The 22634-nt window shown below is 41.7% G+C and overlaps 1 protein-coding gene across 2 annotated transcripts in view; it reads left to right on the forward strand.

Annotated features, from left to right (window-relative positions):
- The window catches only part of ARID5B (AT-rich interaction domain 5B), a 273311-nt gene that overhangs the window by 208880 nt on the left and 41797 nt on the right, over positions 1-22634 (forward strand). For both annotated transcript variants that reach the window (XM_088450475.1, XM_088450476.1), the window contains 2 exons: positions 10289-10341; positions 14857-14954. In XM_088450475.1, coding sequence (XP_088306601.1) covers positions 10289-10341; positions 14857-14954 — 151 coding nt within the window. The remainder of the gene's footprint in view (positions 1-10288; positions 10342-14856; positions 14955-22634) is intronic.

Genomic DNA, 22634 nt, shown 5'->3' on the forward strand with positions numbered 1-22634 from the left:
CGGCAGACGCCGAACCCTCCGCCCTTCCCCTGCGGTAACAAGAGAAACCCCCGCAGCGGGGTGGGGGTGACGCGATTGACGCTGAATCGCATCATTTTGGTCCCACCCCCTGTTTCACAATGGCGGTAATATCACCATTGTGCAGCGAGGGTGGGACAAATTGACGCGATCACGTGGCCACACAGCCCGGTCCCGCCCCCTTATGCCGGCCACGCCCCCTGCTATGCCAATCTGACTTCTCCCTCCCGGAAGAGGCAGCCAGAATGTCAACAACACTGCCCCCTTACCATTATAACATCCACTACACAAACACACCTCTCAGTGAAAATGTAATATCAATGTATCACCCCATTTGGGATGGGAAAAAGGTCAGACCCAATTGCTTAGCAGGCAAATCTGGGATATTGGTGTGCAACTATATAACCTGAGTCCCTCCCCATAAGCTTCTGGGTCCATTATAATGGCACCCCCTGCACCCTCTATAGCTACGCCAATGGTTATAATGTGTGTGCCGTGTATATTTTTGTCTGCTATGAATCATTTATGGTGTGCTATTTGTTGTTTTTTTTATACGGTGTTTTGATCACATCCATTCAGGCATGGATGTGATTAATGTACACTGCATTAGGGTCATACTTGCCCAACTCTCCCTCATTGTCAGGGAGACTCCCTGAAATAGCAGCAATCTCCCTGAAGAGTCTAACAATTTCCCTCATTTCACCCAACCCCCATTATGACACTGTTATATAAAAGAAAAAACAGAGATATATACAGTCAAATGGGATCATTAGTTTAATTTCCCTGCATTGGTTATAAGGCATAATGATCCCTATGAGAAGTATCAGTGTGTTTTCATCAACAAGCAGATCTTACTAACTGCTTTGTGGCTCATTTACATGTGGATGTAAATCAATTTTATGACACGCCTCTCAGATGTAGCAGTACATACCCACTTTACCGCCTTGCTCATAGGTGCTGCTTTCTCAATCTCCCTGAAATGCTTTTTCAAAAGTAGGCAAGTATGATTAGGGTAATATGGGACAATAGGTTACAATATATGAAATGAGGCCCTGATTCACAGCCGGATGCTCTGACAGACCGCTCGCTCTGAATCAGGGCCGTCCCTCCTCCTTTTTGGAGCGGCCTCCTGGCCGCTCGCATAGCTGTGGGTTACCACCCACAGCTATAGCGAGCGGCCAAAATGATGGTCGCGATGGTCTTGACCATCACGACTTGCGATGGTCAAGACCATTGGGCTTGCGACGAGACCCTTGCGGTGATGTCAGTGGGGCCGGCCCGAGATGGTAGGCGTTTCCATGGGAACGCCTCCGTCTGGGCAGCCACGCCCCCGGCACGAGCACCATCGACAGCACGCCCCCTTTGGTGCGAGACCCATAACGACGGCTTGGCCGTCGTTATTCGGGTCTCGCACATGCGCACGACGGAGCCATCTCCGTCATGCGCATGCGCACTTGGGCAACATCGACCCACTTGCGAGCGCTCAGCGCTCATGAGCGGGTCTGAATCAGGCCCTGAGTCCTATACTGTGAATCTGTGATCCATTAATTATATCTAGCATAGCTGGTCACAATACACAGGGTTCCTCCATACTTCTCAATATTCCTTTTACATCTCACCTAAAGCACCTGAAAATACTAGCTATAAAACGATGAATGAGGAATGCACAATTTTCCACAATACTTTGTGTCCAGTGAGAGAAAACGGTTGAACTCAATGATGGGAACCACAGGGTAACTAAAGTTTATCCTGCGGTTCCCATCATTGAGTTCAATGGAGGGAGCCGTTCATTGGCTGAGAGGCGGGGCCTGACCTCTCTCAGCCAATGAACGCTCAGACACGGACCTTCAAAGGAGGAAGTCGCGTCTGAGTGCTTCTTTTGGGAAGTAATAATCATCCTGGTTAGGATGATTATTGCTTAATGCGAGGATCGGGGTTTTTTTTTGTTATTTTAACAACACCTTGGATGCCTACTGGACAAGGGGACCACTCGAGGTAATATAGGTGAGTATGTGTGAGTGTGTATGTATGTATGTATTAAACTTATACTGTGTAAGGTGTGTGTGTTTATTTCAACATTTCTATACATTGAACTACAGGTCCCAGTGGGCCCTTAATGCCCCGCATGCTGGTACTTGTGGTTCTCCAAGTACCAGCATGCTGGGGAGGCTTGCTGGGATCTGCACTTCCAATGTAAAGACAATGGACCTCATTCAGAGCCGCTGGGAAAATGCGAGCGCTCGCTCTGAATGAGGGAGGCCGCTTCTTCTTTAAAAGCCGGCCTCCTGGCCGCTCGCTAAGTTGTGACCACCCACAGCTTTAGCGAGTGACCAGGTGATGGTCGCAATGGTCTCGGGGCTTGCAATGAGACCCTTGGGGTCGGATCTCGTCTTCCGCAAGCCCCAGATAGCTTCCTGCTCTAACAGAGCAGGAAGCTACCTACTGACATCACTGCTGTCAGTAGGGCTGCCTACAAATGGCAGGCGTTCCTTCAGGAACGCCTCAGTTTGTCCGCCCCCCCCCCCCCGCCTACAAAATGGGGCGAGCTGTCGATCAACATCAAGAGCCGCCCCTTTTGTAGTGAGCCCCGGAGCGAGTGAATTTGTCACTTGCTCCGGGGCTTGCACACTGCGGCCGCTGTGCGTGCGGAGGGCCTCACCATCAACGCGCTTTCGAGAGCATAGCGCTTGCAAGCGGGTCTGAATGACGTCCAATATTTTTATTTTTCTATTTTTACACTACACTTACAGTCAACCTACCGCCCAGGGATGGCAGTGATAGCTCCGGGCTATCAGCCCTAGGCTAGGGGTGCCCTGAAGAGGGAGACCCCTTTATTGGAGGGGTCTCCAACTCCCCAGGGATCCCTGGCCTAGGCTGACTAGCGGTTAGGGCTGATGCTGTGGCTGTGGAGCCCGGTGATAGGGCTCCCCTGGCTGTGGCATCAGTCCCTCATTAGAAAGGGTCCAGGGCTGGTTCTGTGAATTACAGGGAGACCCTACGTAAATTTTTCCCTGTAATTCCAGAACCACTGGTTCCCATAGCCCAGTGCTGGTTGAACTAAGTAGAGGGAGACCCAACGCCAGTTTTTTCCCTGTACTTAGTCAACCAGGACTGGGTTTGCAAAGTGTGGGAATGGTTCTGTTTTGGGGGTGGACCTCACGTCAATTTTTTTTAACATTTAACTCATTATATGCTTTTTACAGTCAGATACATGCAAGCATCTCACTGATGTCTGCATGTATCTGTGACAATCCAACCTGCTCATGCTCAAATCGAAAGCATGAAGCTGGTCTATTCATTTGGTGATTTGAAGTTCGATTTGAAATCCTATTTTGAAGTCGATTTCAAATCGAATGATAGTAAATAAGGGTTTTGTGTGTTGGGCTATGCAAAAGTACCAATGTTTTCCCGATGTTCGATTTGAGGCCGATTTGACTAAAATTCGATTTTACATTCGATTTGGCCTTTAGTAAATACCCAAAAACAAAATTGAATACAAATCGAATGAAAATCGCACCTCAAATCACTCAAAATGCCAAATCGAGCTTTAGTAAATTTACCCCATAGATTGCAAGCTCCACTGGGGCAGGGACTGATGTGAATGGTCAAATATTCTCTGTACAGTGTTGCAGAATATGTGTGCGCTATATAAATAACATAATAAATAAAATATTACAATAAAGTGTAATTTCATACATATTTAACGACAACCAAAGCAGTACTTTTTTTTAACAACACAAAGAAATGTTTTCTTTTTCCCCAGATTTGTAATATGTGCTGCAGATATTTCTTTCTTCATTGAAACCATGTGTTATTTTTATGAGGAATGTCACCCCTGCATGTTTTACATAACAATTTACATACCTAATTGGCACTGATTGCTGTCGAGCTCTGGCAGCCATGATAAACTTGAATAACTGCAGATGATTACAATGTTTGTCTCAAAACTAGCTTTTTGAAATAGAAGAGCAATGAATGTGCTTGGAACAGCTTTGTCACATTATGCATTGATTTAGATTAAATCAAGACCTAAGCAAATCTGTTAATGGATTTGAGAAACATTGGAAGGTTGAGCCAGACTTTCAGGATTGTTTTGTGATGAAGGGTGAATGTTCTCATTTTAATTTTCTTGAACTTCATATAAACAAAAGCACATTAAACAAGCAGGTCTTAAATCCTCTGCTGCAGAGCTGCTTTTAATTTGATAGTTTTTCTAGCAATATGAGCAACCAAACCAAGTAGCGTTTATTTGGGAAGTGGATAAGGGCCTCTGATTATAAATGCATTACGGAAGCTGGTTATGCTTCTATAGTTCTACCTTTGTACATCCATTTACAAATCCACAGCCTTCCCTAGTGACCAGGACAATCTATTGTACACCATATACTAATGGCAGGGCCGGCTTGAGGCACCAGTGCGGTCGAACAGGGGCACACCCCTCCCAACCATTCCCGATTTTAGCGGGACAGTCACGTTTTTCGTGCATTGCCCCCGCTGTTCTACTCACGGGCTGAAGTGTCCTGCGGGCGGTTGGGAAGTTGAGACACTGGAGAAGACTATGGATGCCGCGCAGGAAAAGGGCAGGGGGCCCCCAGCATGATGTTAAACAGGAGGCGTGGCATATGGGCATACCTCCAAATAACGCAGTTTAGGGGTGTGGCCAATGGCAATTAGGCCACTCCCGTTTTCAAACACACGCAGGTAACAGGCGCCTAAGTCCCGTTCTGCGCAGGGCGCGGCTCCCCCTGACCAAGGGGTTGATTTGTTAAAACTTCTAAAAATGTTTTAAAAAAGTGGGGAATCAGGTGGCAACCAATCAGGTTCTAGCTATCATTTATCTTTTACACGCCAGAAAATGATAGGTAGAATCTGATTGGTTGCTATGGTTGGGGGGGGGGGGGGGAATGTGGTATAACATTTTGAAATTGTAGTGTGGACATGTTAAATGTCAACCTTTTGACTGTCGACCAGTTAACACTGTTGACCTAAACACATGTCTACAGAATGATGGTCGACCTAATGACCATGTTGACCTTTTTACTGTCGACATTCAGAATTTGTCAACCTTTTTACTGTCAACATTTTTATTGTTGACCAATCGACCGGTATCCCTATGGGGAACAACTTGAGGAGTTATCACAGATTCCAGGGTAAATATACTAACCTTCCGGATCCCCAGTGAATTGTTAGTTCTGGGGCCTGATGGCACAAATCACAGCGGGTTGGATACACGATCCTGGTGGTCAGAATCCTGACTGAGACAGTGCAGGCTCCAGAATCCTGACTGTCAACATCCCAACGCATGTTGGTTAGTATTCTAACCCTTACCCTAACCCACCCCAACCACCACTTAACCCTAAACTTTCCATGCTACACCCTAACCTTCCATCCCACAACCTAACACTAACCGTCATCTCCCGATGCCTAACCCTAATACTTAGCGTTGGGATTCCGGAGCCGGTATTCTGATGCCCGTTGGGATTCCGCAGTGGGTATTCTGACCGTCGGGATCCTGAGCGCCGGGATGCTGTCTGCGGTAAGTAAGTGAAAAGCTTGATACATATGAATAGTGCATCCTTTGAATTTGTGTGTGAGAGTGATGAGTGATGATCACTACGGAAAAAGAGGTCGCCAAGCTTGCACACACAAACCTCGGGGGGAGATGTGGCAGACCTTCTATAGAGGACAATTGGAAGTGATTCTAATAGCAACCAATTAGGTTCTAGCTATCATTTTCTAAACATTTAGATAAATGATAGCTTCTTATTGGTTGCTAAGAGCAACACCCTCCACTTACTACATTTCCTCCTCAGGTCTTTCAGAGCGGGTTGAATGGCCAGATCTGTTGCCAGGTTGGTAATGCACATGACATGTCAAACTGGCCAGATTCAGGGGAGATGTATCAAACCTTCTAAACAGTGGAGAAGTTGCCCATAGCAGCCAATCAGCTTCTACTTATTATTTTATTTGTACTTGACAAATGCTAGCTAGAAGTTTTCTGGTTGATATAGGCAACTTCTCCACTGTTTGAAAGATTTTATACATCTCCCCCTTATTCTTTCAGAAAGGGGTGCACTCCACATGACTGGATGGACTCCCAGTAACTAGATTCCAGTGTATATAGTAACAAATGTCCAGCACATACAGTAACAAGCTGCCAGCAGGGGTGTAGCGTTTAGCCATGGTGTCCGGAGCCACCATCTGGGGGACTCCACACACATGTTTCACAGCAGGACAGAATCCCTGTCAGTACTTATGTGACAAGCAGAATAGTGGTCATGGATTATATACAGTAACAAGGTTCCAGTGTATACAGCAGTATTTCCCAACCTCGGTCCTAAAGGCACACTAATAGTCCAAGTTTTAGTTATATCCATTCTTGAACACAGACGGTCAAATCAAAATAACTGCACTACTAATTAAGACACTTGTGCTCAAGTATGGCTATCCTTAAAAGCTGGACTGTTGGTGTGCCTTGAGGACCGTGGTTGGGAACCCCTGGTATACAGTAACAAGGTTCCAGCGTATACAGTAAAAAAACTTCCAGTATATACTGTAATTAGCTTCCAGTGTGTACAGTAACAAATGTCCAGCACATACAGTAACAAGCTGCCAGCAGGGGTGTAGCATGTAGCCATGGTGCCCGGAGCATGTGTGTGCTACCGTGCCTCCACCCCCCAAATGTGCTGGGTAGGGGGCGTGTCAAGCATGTAGGGGAAAATCAAAGGGAAATACAAATAATCATTAGGGGCAGTATCAAATTGGGACATGGAGGGCTAGATATATTCCAACCCACTAAAGTAATTCCACCAATTAAAGATAAACCATACAGTAGTGCCTACAATTCATGTTATGCCACACAGTAGTGTCCCTTATTCACATTACGCCACACAGTTGTGTCTTTTATTCCTGTTACACCACAGTGGTGCCCCTTATTCACATTGTTACACAACAATGGCCACAATGCACATTATGCCACATATTAGTGCCCATTAATTTTCGTTATGCCACAGTTTTGGCTATTTTTTCACATTATGCTACACAGTAGTCCCCACAGTTCATATTATGCCACAGTAATGTCCATAGTTCAAATTATGTCACAGTAGTGCCCCTTATTCACATTATGCCTAACAATAGTGCCCCTTATTTACGTTATGCCACAATAGTTCCCCTTATTCACATTATGCCTAACAATAGTGCCCCTTATTTATGTTATGTCACAGTAGTGCCCCTTATTCACATTATGCCTAACAATAGTGCCCCTTATTTACATTATGCCACAGTAGTTCCCCTTTTACACATTATGCCACAGTAGTACCCCTTATACACATGCCATAGTAGTGCCCCTTATTGGCATTTGGTGTCAGAGCAATCAGGCATGACCTCACTAGACTAACTGCTCAGGCTTCTCCCACCAGGCTATCCACATCAACACCAGGCTCAGGCCTCCCGTTAGCAGCAGGACCACAGCTGCCATGTTCTCTCCTTCGTACAAACCGGGCCGGCTGACGTCAGGACCAGGGTGATAGGTGGGTCCCACCTCAGCGGTGGAAAAGAGGAGAAGCCAGGGGTGATGATGGGGGTGACCACCTCCTCCTCCCTCTTTGTTATTGCCCATGGCTCCCCCTTCCTCCTTTCTGTTCAGTCCCAGAGCCGGATTAAGATCCCACAGATGCAAAATACCGCCTTGGGGCTACATATTAATGTATATATAAATACATACAGTGTATATATTTCTCACACAGCTCTCCCCACTCACTCAGATAGTCCCCCTTCTCACACATATCTCCTCCCGTCAAACGCACACAACGATCCCCCCTCATTCAGACCCCGTCACAGCACTCCCTCTTACACAGCTCTCCCCCTCACTCAGCCTCCCCTGAGTCCCGTCACACACACAGCACTCCCCCCTCACTCAGATCTTCTCCTCACTCAGATACCCCCTACACACACACAGCTCTTCTACTTAACAAAGCTACCCTCCCTTTACACACACAGATAGGCCCCCTTACTGAGATCTCCTTCCCCCCTCCTTACTGTTGTAGGGCGCCGGAGATCAGCTATTTGACTGATGGGGGAGGGTGGAGGGAATCACCAGCCAATGAGCTGAGCCTGAAGCACATAAAGAAATCAGTGCATCCATACAGGGGGTGTGGTGAGGGAGGACCACAAGCGTCGCTCCTCCCACACCATGCCCCCTGTCTGGAGGCACTGATCTCTTTATGTGTTTCAGGCTCAGCTCAGCAGGTACTCTGCCCCTTGTCGGTTAGCTGATCTCCGACGCCCTGACCGGAGTAGGTGCCTGGAGCATGTGCTCCACTGGAACCACCCTTTGCTACACAGTAATGAGCTGCCAGCTTATACAGTAGCAGGCTTCCAGTGCATACAGTAACAGGCTTCCGGCTTATACAGTAACAGGCTTCCAGCGTATAAAGCAGCACGCATCCAGCGTATACAGCAACAAGCTTGTGGCATATACAGTAACCTGCTTCCAGCACAAGCCGTAACATGCTTCCAACACATAAGTAACAGGCTTTTGGCATATACAGTAACAAGCTTCCAACATATATAGTAACTCATCCAGCACATATAGTAAGAGGCTTTTAGCATATACAATTGTAAGCTTCCAGCATACACAGTAATAAGTTTCCAGCGCATACAGTAACACGCTTCCAGCACATACAGTAATATGCTTTTATTTCAGTGCGCTTATTTTTTTTATTATTTCTTTAAGGATATTATAATACATTGTTCATACAGGTTGCCCATTTAGGGCTTATGGAGAGATGTATCAAACCTTGTTAAGAGGACAAGTGGAGAACTTGCCCATAGACACCAATGAGATTCTAGTTATCATTTATTTAGTACATTCTAAAAAATTGTAGTTATCTCACCAATGAGATTCTAGTTATCATTTATCTAGTACATTCTAAAAAATTGCTATGGACAACTTCTCCACCTGAAGGTTTGCTATATCTCACCCTACATCAGTGGTTCTCAATTCCAATCCTCAATCCCCACCAACAGGTCATGTTTTCAGTATTTCTGCCTGTGGAAACAGGATAATTAATGATTCACCGGTACATGATTAAAGAAATCCAGAAAACATGAACTTTTGGGGTACCTGAGGATTGGAGTAGAGAACTATTGCACTATGTGATTTTACTTACGGATAATACAGTACTTTGTTAACTGTAGGTAGAGTATCCCTTATCTCACACTATGTAAAATATGGTTTTAGTCTAAGGAAATAAGTGACAGCATTAATAAGCCACCATAATGTCAGCAAATTATATTGTTTAATTGTCCGAGCAGCAAATGTGGTGCAGAAACTTTCAGTGAATGCTTTATAGTAGATCATTCAGGAAAGGGTGACAAGTGCTAGTACCCACTCTTTACACTCTAATGAACAGGAAATATTACTATAACTTTGAACCCTTTGCTAAGCAGAGTATGAAAACCAGACTTTATATCCTGTGATATATATATATATGAAGAACAACATTAGCCTTTTAAGTTGAAACTGCGACTTTCACACTCAAAGCAGAGTTTGTGAAAAGAAAGAACCACGTACAAATTCATAACCACAAATGGTCAAAAAATATATATGGCGGAAACAGGTCAGAATACAGACACGTCTTTGCTGATCAATGCAGTTTTCATCACCCTGTATTATTATTTCATAGATTTACCCTGGGTTATAGTCCTTTGTGCATACACCAATAATTTACTCCATAGAATGTACAGTACATCCACTCCTACCACTTATACTGTACTGCATGGCATTGTACTTAGGGGTGTGCAGAATAAAGTTTCGGTTTGGTGTACATGTTAGACTAACTGGAAGAGAAACCTGTATAACTAGCAAATTTATACACAAGTCAGGAAAATACTTCCTGTATTTCACGTTGAATCATATAATTTTTTTTTTCATTGTTTTTTTAATACTTGAACAGGTTTTTCTAGCTCGTTGATAAAACAGGATGCAGGGTTTTTTTTCTCTTTTATTTGTGTTGTGCAATATTTGGAGGCAACCATTCATTGTTATTGGTACTGTTTGAAGAAATAATACATCCAAAATGATTTTGTCTCAACTCAAAGTAGCAGAGTTTCATAATATGTTTTTGACTATTAAAATATTTTCGAGAAATATATTGTGGTCACATCAATGTTTCATTTTGTTTGGCATGAAAAATGATTCAGTTTCTGTTTATTTGATGTATGCCGGTTAATGTGATGCTTATCTAAATACTTATTGTCCCTCTAACAGTTAACCTTTGGACTATGTTTCAAGCTGCTCACAAACTGGGAGGGTATGAAACGGTAAGTGTTTTTGACTATTTTATATTTATTAACACTGTCTATGTACAGTAGCATTCGCTTTTCTAGAACTGTTGCACAATGAAAACCCTTTCACACACAAATCCCAGGCCAGATCCGGATAAATTAACACAGGGCCTGATTCAGACCCACGGGTCGATGGTTGTGCATTGCGCACGCCGCGTGTGCTCAAGCCCCGTAGCGAGAGAGAAATTCTCTCGCTCCGGAACTCGCTACAAATGGGGCGGCTATCGATGTTGATCGACAGCTCGCCCCGTTTTGTAGGTGGGGTGGGGGGTGGCTGGGCAAATGCAGGCAAATGGAACGCCTGCCATTTGTGGGCGGCCCTACTGACCATACAAGTGATGACAGTACTGAGCTTCTGGCTCTATTAGAGCCGGAAGCTCATTGGGGCTTGCGGCAGATGAGACCCCACCACAAGGGTCTCGTCGCAAGCCCGATGGTCGCATCGCGACCATCACCTGGCCACTGGCAAAAGCTGTGGGTGGTCACCCACAGCTTAGCGATCGGCCAGGAGGCCAGGTTTTTAAAAACAAAGCGGCCGCCCTGATTCAGAGCGAGCGCTCGCTTTTTGCGAGTGGCTCTAAATCAGGCCCACAGTTCCAACCTGTGTTGCATCTATTCACACCACACTTTGGTCCTGGGTAAATCCCAGGTCACCGCCTTTCATACTGGACCCGTGGCTGTCCTGCAGAATAGGGTCATCATGTTGCTACGTCATTAAGCTTCCGATTCACCAATGAAGGTTCCTTGTTCATAACCCAGGTAGAGCAATCTGGGAACACCCTTACAGACTGCAACGTATCCAGCTCTGACCAGGGAAAAACCCTGGTCATGACCAGGGTTGCGGACTCGGGTCACATAACCCGGGTTGACCCTTTTACACCGACTTACAACCTGGGTTTTTCTTGGGTCCATACCTCCATGTGAAAAGGGGTATAAGAGTGTACATATGTTAGTTGTAAGATGGAAATGACTTAATGCCTTCTGGAAAGTCTAGATATAAACAAGGGTAAGGCTACAACTTAGTAAACAGCTGTCTCTTCCACAGTTTTTTGGGGTGGTAAATGTCTGGAACTGGTCCATGAATTCTGCTTTGTCATAAAGAAGGGGGTTTACCTTATTGATAAGTCAAATGAAAATGCCAAAATTACTACAGATGTGTCTTTATTCACCAAACAGTTTTGCAATATATGGTGTCAGTTAGCTAGTTTTTTACTTTCACATTTTAGTGTCTTGGTCACACTGAACAATGTATTTATCACATGGCAGCTGCATACAAACAGGATGGTAGTGTACTGGGGGCTTAGAATTTGTTATCGTGGCAGTATGAATTTTCACGTGCTGTTGCGTGGCAGGACACATGGTGTGGCTGAGTTATTTTGGCCACTGGTTTATTGCTTTTTTCTCAGATTAACTTCCTTGTCACACTACACAAATCCACTAGGCGTGTTTTGTGATTTTATCGCAAGAGTAGTGCAAAAAAGATGCAAATTCATATAAAATACTGAACCACGGCTGGGCTTAGTCGCATTTTTTGTGACTCGCCAAATAGCCCCGTTTTCAGGCTAGGTGAATAAGGACACGTGTATTTTATCATGTAAACCATACTAACACAAAAGGTTAGGTCCATCCCAAGGTATAGGAGATTTTGTTGAGTGGCAACTTAATTACCAGTAGGTGTTATATGGCAGGCTTCACAAATATTGATTTAAAAGAATCCATGCAAGAGAGTAAACGTTGTAGGTTAAAGCAATTATCTTTATAGTATTAGCAGTGTACCCCCTCCCCCCCAAATGTCCTTCAATAGCCTTACAATGTGACTTCAAATCATACAGTAGTTTGCAGAGTGCAAGAAAAACAACCTTTCCCCATAGACCAGTGCTATCTCTAATATACTTCCTATGCTAACATGATTCACGCATACCCTGTCTTGTCAACTCTCTATTGATATGCAATTAAATTCCATTTCCCAGAAGCCTATTCTGTATAGGAGTAACTTATTGGCATATTACTGTATTCCTAGGTAGTCGCTTACAACTGTCCTCTGCCCTGTGCCATATTGCAGTGGGACATTTTAATTTAATGCAACACACATCTTATTCTAATGTGGACATATTATAACATGCACCATGGTGTATTGATTAATTTTAATAAGCTTGGTCCCTTTACCTAGTTATGGTTTAACATTTGCTTATAAGAGAAGAAGGCTGGTCTCCCCAAATATGTAGACATCGCCCCCAGCCAAAAATCAGAGTTCACTTATAGATTCAACCGCGAAACTGAATTTAATAATAATAAAAAATGTATCATATACGTAGACTAAGCATTCTTCTCGAACCGAATATGTGATTTTGGCTTGTTCCAAACTTCCAAGGAACACCTTTGAAAAAAGAAAAAAAATAGATCATGATACTGTATTAGAAGAATTAATTTCTGAAATGTAATTTTCACTGTTTAACAAATTTGGGAGTAAAAGCTTAAATAAACAATGTTTTAGAATAGCAATTCACATTGGGGGTTTATTGAGCCAGTCTTGGAGAAATGCCTGATTAATTCCAGCTTTAGAAGAATTGTAAACTGGTCGTAAAAACTACAAGTGGAAAACACATGTAACTCTTCCCCGTCAAGGAAATTAGTTGGGTCTGTAATTTTTTCCCATGTTAAGAAAGAACTTATTATTGTATGAGCAGCCAAGATTGTATATAAAGAAAACTTCACTTGGCAAAATACCTGACATCTGCTCATGTCTAATAATGTGGAATGTATTTTAAAAGCTTTAAAACATAATCAGCGTTGCCCATTAAGAAATTGTGTTTTGCACTGATCTACTTTAATTGTAGTGTAAAATAGCTTAATGGGTGGAAAGCCACCAGAAAATAAACAGGAAGCTATCCGTTATTCAGAAAACTCTCCTCATGGGTTTTTATTAACTAATGCTATCTGACAGGAGCGGTCTATATTTAGCTCACAGATACATTTTGATGGTCACGGAGTGAACACTATGTTCTTTGATCCAAGAAAACATTAGATAAGGCAGAAAAGATTAAGATCCTTATTTATTTATTTTCCCAATGGTAGAGCGTTCAAATGCAACATACTCTCACAGATGACATCTGCAATAAAGAAATTAGAGATGTCAACAGTAATTTTTTCCAGATTCTACTGTGATTAAATGGAACGTATTTCTGTTTAATTTATTTTAAGATACATGTAATCTGCTAACCTCCAAGATGCGCCACACTTTAGTACAATTGCATGCCAGAGAGGAAAGCCAATGCAGTGGGATCCGGTGCGCTAATGTACATTTTGCAAGTGGCGGCTTGCCTTAAAGAAACTGACTCAATTTGTGTGTGGAAATTTGCTTTTAGCATTCACTTAAACCTTCACCTTGTCACGGTTTCCATCGGCAATGGTGTTTGCCAGAAGGAATGATGGTATGTTTACCAACCGGTTGAAAATGCGTCGCACTTTCTCACTCATGACAGAGAAATTGCTACGCAGCAAAAATGGAGCATGCTCCGATATTGGTGACTAGTGTGTTCCTCCACAAGCAAGTGTGATTGTACCGTGAACATTATACTCAGAATACAGATGAATTATCATTATGTTGGCCATGTCTGTAAACGAATGGGCATAAAATGGGTTGTTTAAAAAAGGTGCATCATTTCTTAACATTGAACTGAGATTTGCTTTAACAACATTAATCTCTGAACGGAAAACATGATTTTGCCCCAACCTTGTAACCATGACGAATATTACAAATGCTGCCATGTTCTGTGCATTGTTGGGACAGTGCTATATAAACCTAGGATCATGTTTACTTCATGGTAACTGTGTTAAACTGATGCGCTAAAGCCAGTGGCGGCTCGAGAGGTGGGGAGCCACACCAACTGCCAGTGAGTCCCGAAGAGTGATGTATGGCAGCGTTTTGGGTGGCAGTTGGTGTGGCTCCCCTATTTGAAATTTTCAACTGTGCTGCAGACCCACCCTGGAGCCATCTATGGCTAAAACATTGTTCCAATTACACCTGATTGACAGAACTGGTGGGTAGTACAGATTGCATAAATCTTTATAACAAAGGGCAGGAAATACCCACACATTGTGAAACAGAAGCACAGGTGGCAGGCAGGAACGGGTTAAACACTGATATTAACTTTGACATTTTACAACTGCATTTGAAATGCCAAATTTATTTACCCTGCAGATCTGAAATAAGTGTAAATCAGGCACTTTGTCTTGAAAATCTGAGAATGAAGCTGTATTCAAATGTGATAAACCCCCTCTGTGACTTCCAGAAAGTAGGACAGCCTAATAACCTTTTACACCAATAATTTATTTTAAAAGTAGCAAAATCTTTGGCTCATGCAATGTTATTTTGCTGTATCAGAATGGATAATTTGACGTTATTCTAGCTTAATGTAGAAAAGAGCGTATTCTGATTATATTGTGGAAAACATTAATATTAATATAAATGTGCCTGTTGCTTTTGTACAGATTACTGCCCGGAGGCAATGGAAACAGATTTATGATGAATTAGGTGGAAATCCAGGAAGTACTAGCGCTGCTACATGTACTCGTAGGCATTATGAACGGTAAGTACGATACAACTGGCATACGGAAAGATAGTGATGTGCTATGATAGCAGTTTTAGCACTAGAGTGGTACAAATATGAATGTACAAATATAGGGTTTCCTTATGGATGAAGTACAGCATTGGACTGGGAGCGATGTGTGAGATGAGTGTAGAAAGTGAAATTCCAGGCTGGACGTCTTTCAACATGATCTGGTTTGTGCTGAAGTTTCTCTTAACAAAAGACAGGACTGTCTTGTAAAAAAATCAGGATACATAGCAGCAGTCACTTACTGTACTTGAACTGTTGCTAAAGGCATATTCTTGAAGCGCAGACCCAAACTTTTTGGAACCATATATGCATTCTATGTGCATATCGTTTCTGTTTTATTAGGAGATAAATTTTTTTTTGCAGTGGCAATCTTAGGCAGTGTATAATTATTCAACTTTTGCAGAACTACAAATACCAGCATGCAGTTAGAGGACATGTATTTCCCCAAACTGGAAAACCATAGGTTGCGGACCTCTGGTTGACAAGTTAAATTGTTCTGGGCCATGCGAGCGTGCACACTCATCCTCCATTGTATTGTGTTCTGGGGTCAGTCTGCACTGACGGTACAGAGGAGTTAGGGTTTGGTTTGCCATTCAGTACAGATGCAGTGCTGAGACTTGCAACAAACATGGACATGTTCTGCCAGTTGTAACGTTATATATAATGTTCTAATATTAAATGCTTTTAAACCGTTTATACTCTTATTTTTCTTGATTGCATTGTATTATGTTTACATTTATCTAATGGTCTTAAGATTGCATTCAGCAGAAATTGCGTCTTTCCTACTGAGGAAATGATACATGTTTTAGATGTCATTTTCTAACAGAGAGCAGTTAAAATATAAAAGAAGCATATTCGCAGAACAAAAGCCTTTTATAACAGTATTTTGTTGTAATGGGGACAGCATATTTGTTTTGTCTCTTTGTTAAAACATTTTGTTTTGGAGGATTGAAGACATTTGGCAGTTGTTCTTATGAGTTCTTTTAATGTGCATTTTAATGCACAATGACTATTACATTTAATTACATACAGACCCAAAAGGGTAATATTTCAGGATGTAGTGGAAAAAAAAAATAATGCAATGCAGGTACCTCTAGAACTGATGGAATCCGGTTTCACTGTTTAAATGCAGCTCTAAAATTCATTGCAAATGTCAAGTTCCTTTGAACATGTAACTATTACGTATTCTGTATTGTAGACGCGTATTGATAGACCTCCAGGCTTTTTCTCTTTTTTTTTAAACAAAGCTCTAAACAATTGTTTACTCTGTGTGTTAAACATCTTTGTTTTCTGTACATTCATTGCTGGGTAATGTTGCTAATTTCTCATATTTTGTTAAAAAGAAAGTCAAGTTGTATCTAACGTAATGCTAAGGCAACGTCGTAGATTAATAATACAACAATTTCCTTTAATATGTAAGTGATAAAAGCTTTCATTCAGCTTTATGTAATAAAATTTGCTTTTTTTTTAATTTTTAGTAGTGGAAAAATTTAAGTACTTTGTTCTTCATTTCCTAATTTTCTCATGATCATATAAAATACATTGTGGGATTGGAAGGCTGTGGTTCCACCAAGTAAGCAGTCTGGTTCTTATAGCTAACGTTATTCAATCGACAATTTCTTAATGAAAATATAATTGTGTTGAACAGATCATTAAAAAGAGATTAATACCTGACAACATCCTAAAGAATTATATTCCTGTGACCTATAAACCCTTAAATTTAGAATTTAAACAGATATCAATTTCCCCTTGACTGAAAACAGCTGGTACATACGGAAAAGTTCCAAAAAGAAAAAAAAAAGGCGGAACGTGAGCGTATTTGTGGTTTGTGCTGTCTCCATTGTGTGTACTGTAGGTAATAGGATTTAGAATTAGTATATGTGGAATGCACACTACAGTATATGCACTTTGATTGCATGATTAAAAGGCTGAAAGATAGGGATCAATTAACAATACAAAAACAAGATAACACCGTTATGGTTGCACTACATTTGTGTGTGTGTGTGTGTGTGTGTGTTTATAATATACAGTGCGAATAAACAACTGGCGGGCCAGGGCGGTGGTCCAGGACCCAACACACAATGGATCAAGGTGTCTCTCTCTCTTCCACTCCCTAAACTTACCCTGACTATCAGCCTATCTCCGGCACTCGCCCCTTTCTTCCTGCCATCTCTTTATTTTTAACCCCACAGTGGGTGCTATTGGCGGCAGGAGGTGTTTGGAGCATGCCCCGGCTGCCGCCTGCACATGCTGAAGACTGAACAGACCATCCACGATTATTACATAGATATATATATATATTTATTTAAGGTTCTGGAAAATCTCATTAGAATTTTTCTAAATTAGGCCATCCCCCAAAACGCAGCATCCATGCTAGAGTATCTCTTATTAGGGAGGTCCTTTGGCACTTGGTTACTTTTCCATAGCAGAGACTGGAGAAACTATCCACGTGGACGCCAATAGTACAGGTACTAGACAAATGGGAGTGTGTCCAAATCCATTATTGAAGAAAAACACCATGAACATGTTGCCTAGAATTTAAATAGGATTTTCTTTATTTTTTTTTTACATTAAAGAGTATTTTGTTTGATCAGTGGCAACAATTATTGAATAAATGAAATGTCAGAGGGTGTGAGTACTTTTTATGGCCATAGTACTGATTTATGGTACATCCTCTCACAATGTCTTACTCAGTGCCAGTTTTAAATATGGCCCCCAGCACTTCAGAAAGTAAGATGCGGTCTGTGAAAGATGTGTTAATTGTAATTGCTTTTGTGTTTACTGTGTTACACAAATACTAGTCTACATTCCGTCTGTAATTAGAGTATTTCTATTGTTTTATGTGAACGTACAGCCTAATATTTTCATCAGAAGATGTTGTGTAGAGTTTAACACCTTTTAAAAGATAAGCATTTGTTTTTCAAGCTGTGGTTGATGAAAAGTAAATTGTCTATGAACAAGTCATTCTCATTCAGCAGAGATGTCGATTTAGTGCTTCACTGCCAGTAGGTTCTGCTATCTGCAGCACCTTTCTATACTGCCATCAGGGAGAACATTTTTTAAATATTGAGATATTTTATAACCAATTCAACAATGTTTTGTGTATGTATGTATATACGTGTATATACAGATGTGTCCTCATACATCTAGCCTTAAACAGCCCTTCTAATCGCGCCATGCCGTGGCATGACTCGGTAGCGCTGAGCGTGTTTCGTTCAATGTTTTACCTTCAAATGCGTCTTATTTACATAATATAATATTTACATCTTCTGCTGATTAAAATGATATGCAGCATGCCTATTTTCTGTGTGCAATTGCGGGTGTATCTGCATGCGAAACGCTATATTACAGTGTTACAGCCGCTGACACTGTAACGTAGCATTTCTTGCGTTGTGTGGCGCGAAATCGGTATGACATACCGCTGGACTTAAGCCTGGCAGATGTAATACCGATGCCGGAAGGCAGAAAGCTGAAAATCCTGACTAAGGTCAATTTTAACCGTCACCCTCTCCTCTCCCTCCACCCCCAACCCTCCCTTAGGGGTGCCTAACCCTAACCTCCCGCCGGGGGTGCCTAACCCTAACCCCCCCTTCCACTAGCCTAACCCTCCCAGTGGGGTGCCTAGCCCTAAGTTCCCCTGGGAGTCCCTAAACCTAAATAATGGGCTAAGCGGTCCCGACGCACAGCTTACCTTCGTTCGGTATGCCGGGTGTTGGGATTTTGTCATCTGGATAATGATAGGCGTCGGGATTTTGACACCTATCATTAACCCCATGCCGGGATTTCACAGTCTGCTTCCTGACTACGTACCGTGTGGCGCGACTTGTAGCGCATGGAGGATAGATGTATGTGGACACATCTGTGTGTGTGTGTATATATATCATGCAGTAAGGGCGGCACTCTGCAGACTTGTTTAAGGAGAGTAATAGTCCTTTATTCTGACATTTAAGGGTGGATCCCCCATCTTCAGGGACATACAGTACAAGTGCAATACTAAAACAGACCATATGTATACCCACAACCACATAACAATAATGAAATCATCAGACTCACCTGTACGACACAGTCTGCCAGCGGCACTGCTCCACGTGCTGAATGCAATCCATCGCGGTCGTGATTACATCACCGGACAGCAACACCCAGGAAAGTAGCCAATGCCTAACTCCGGATGCTATGACAACGCGTCTGAGGCTGTGTAAAAACATAACAATAATAAAAACCAACACATATGAAGAAATTATGGAAAAATTATACCTAGTAGTTCAAAATGATAACCAATCTGGAAATTACATCCAACTAGAACACCACGTATAATATGCTGTGACAAGTAGAAACGAATACATGTGATAGATTACAAACCAGTCATGGTTTATAAAAAACATTGGGTGTCAAGGTGTTCAATGTGTGTATCTACTTACATTCCTTCTGAAGTAGAATTTTTGCACAATTACCCCCCTCATATTACAGGGGACATGATCTATAATAATGGTCCGCATACTAGCGACACTATGTTTGGCTCTAAAGCAATGTCGGGCAACCGGTTGGTCACTGTGACCAGATTCCATTGCTGCCCGAATGGCACTACGATGTAGCGCCATGCATTCTCTAAATTTTCTTTGTGTCTTGCCAATATAGGATAATCCACATGGGCAAGTTAACATGTAAATAACATAAGTGGTGGTACACGTGATCGCATATTTGATGAAAAATTTCTTGCCACTGTAGGGATGACTAAAATAAATAACTACCGTAAGAGAACGTCAAGTAACACACCCTAGACATCTGTGACATCCTGTTTTTTGACTCAAGAAGTGAGATGGGCTTAATTTCCCCATACCAGTAATGTCCAATTTTACCACTTGATCACATATGTTTTGCTCTTTTGGCCGTGAATATGCTGTTAACATTATATATAACCCAAGGAATACGATCAGGTGGCAATAGAGATTTAAACTATACACAGAAAAATTTAGACCTCGCGCCAGATAGTGGAATAAATTATACTAAAGTAATCTAATCAACCTGATGGTGAAAGAAATGTGTTAATGATAACTAGCTGCACACCTAAAAAAGGTTTTGCTGAAACTTTCACAATGCCAAATAGAAAAAATCTAAAAGGTAGTGCTAGACAAAGAATTAATATAATTTTAATATTAATAAAGACCAAATATCTTGATTCAAAAATTCACAGTAACAATACACATGGACAGTTTAAAAATACATTGGTTGCTATGGGCAACATCACTTTTAAAACTCACTTCTAAAAACTCTCACTTTAGTAAATTTACCCCTTAGTCTGACTTTTCATTTCTAGAGTTTTCTCCCGTGGGGTGTTCATGACTTTCTTTTTAAGTATTAACAATTCATCTCTATTGTAGCCTCTAATGACAAATTTGTCTACCATATCATCCAGAGCCTGCTCTACCTTATCGGAATCGGACGTAATGCGTCTGACCCGCAAGAGTTGTGAGTATGGTAAACCTTTACGCTGAGGTAAAGGATGAAAACTTTAATTTCTAAGGATTGTATTCCTTTCTGTACTTTTGACAAACAATGAAGTAGAAATTGTATGATGGGCAAGACAAATGTTGACATCAAGATACTGTACTGATCCTGTACTGATGTTAAAGGTCAATTTAACCGCACTATTGGATTTATCTTGGTTTTCCAACAGAGTAGTTAAAGTTCTATCTGATCCTGTCCATATGATCAGTAGATCATCAATATATCTACGATATAGTGCTATGTTATGCAGAAGCTTGCCTTCATTATATAACATTTGTTGTTCAATACAATACATGAAAGAATTAGCATACGACGGAGCCACTGATGACCCCATCGCACACGCTGACCTTTGGAAGTAATACCTGCCATTGTGTAAAAAATAGTTTCTTGTAAATGCCATGTTTATAATTTCAGAAATAAATTAAAAGACAGCCTTTTGCAGTGTGGGTTATCTGTAATCAAAAATCTCACCGCCTCCACACCCTCATTGTGTGGGATGCAGGTGTAGAGGCTGGTCACATCAGCACTGCACATAATAGTACCTTCTGGTAATGAGTCTAATTGTTGCAAGGTAACCAATAATGTTGTAGTGTCCTTGAGATATGACGGAATGTTCTGGACACAAGGGTTCAATAAAGAATCCAAATATACCGACACCTGGTCATCCAGGAGGATTCTCCAGAGATTTCAGGATTTTAAGAACCACATAAAATAAAGGGACTATAGGGAATTCCACTGACAAGGCTTGACAAAGTTCCACAGAAATAATTTTGTCATTAGACACTCCTGATAGAATACTGTCCAATTGTTTTTTGAATTTGCTTGTAGGGTCACATTGCAAAAATTCATAGGTCATAGAGTCACCCAATTGCCATAAACATTCTTGGCGATAGAGACAGAGAGGTCTTGTACCACTGTAGCCCTGCCTTTATCTGCACCTATGATGACTATATTGGTGCGTTTCGAAAAGATTTTAATGCTATAGCTTCATTTTTAGACAAATTAGAATGATATGAGAAACATGAAGAGAAATCCCATCCTGCTGTATCAAGTAATCTAGTAAAATATTTAATAGAGGCATTCTGGGTAGTAGGATCAAATTTGGATCTTGGTCTGATCTTTAATTGAAGAGGGATATCATCCACTTCCATGGTGGACTGCATGACAGGAGATTTATCAAGGAGATTTATCAAAGTGTTCTTTAATACATAACGTTATATTCAATATATAGGTGTCCACCTTCCATTGGAACTAATCCATATTGGTTGTAGGCACAAAAGTTAGTCTTTTTGAAAGAACCTGTGTCTCAAAGACCATGAGGGGCGTAGAGGACAGGTTAAACGAATTCCTCTGTTGATGTGGAGGTCTTCTTGTGCTGCCTCTTATTCTGCCGCGCCCTTCTCATCCACCTATGGGTGTTGTGTACACAGTGGATAGAGTTTGTAACCCCAGAGGGGAGGTCGATGGCTGAGATTCTGCATCACTCATGGAAGTACTTGATCCCTCTATGTCTCTAAAATTTGGCCGCTGTTTACGGAATTTGGTGAACTGTTGTCTATCACCCCTTGAGTTAGTGTGATTAATCCAGGTATAGACTTTACGTTGTTCATAGTCTAACTGGACCTTACGTAACTTTTATTTTTTTAACGATGATTAGATCTTGTTTGTAATGTTCCATTTGTGTGTTCAATTTATCGATCCATAAATTTCTGCTATCCAATATCAGAGTGGGTTTGTATGTTTTTTCGAAATCTGACAATTTGTCTTTTAAGATGTTCAATTCCCTAGTAGACTCCTCTATCACTAATAATAATAACTCAATTGAGCATTTTTTGAGGATTCCGATCCTTTTTTTTTACAAAATGATAGGTTGTACCTGCCGATGATCGGCATGTTTTTAACACGGAATCTTCTTGGAATCGGTTTGTTTTTATAATAGTCTGAAATACTGATTCCGTGATACAAGAAGTCACATTCTTTTTGTTTTAGCTTTAACCATTGCTTGAAAATTGCCTCATTAGTTAGTACAGAGGCATAGTCCCCCAATCCTTGTTTATATAACATGGCTGCAGCTTCGACATCTGAGTAGCTGAATGATTTCCCTGTGTCCATAGATGCAAAATCCAGTCCCAGATCACTTTCAGT

The sequence above is a fragment of the Taudactylus pleione genome, unplaced genomic scaffold (genome assembly GCF_031769625.1).
Source record: "Taudactylus pleione unplaced genomic scaffold, aTauple2 ptg000518l, whole genome shotgun sequence".
In the NCBI taxonomy this organism is placed as follows: domain Eukaryota; kingdom Metazoa; phylum Chordata; class Amphibia; order Anura; family Myobatrachidae; genus Taudactylus; species Taudactylus pleione.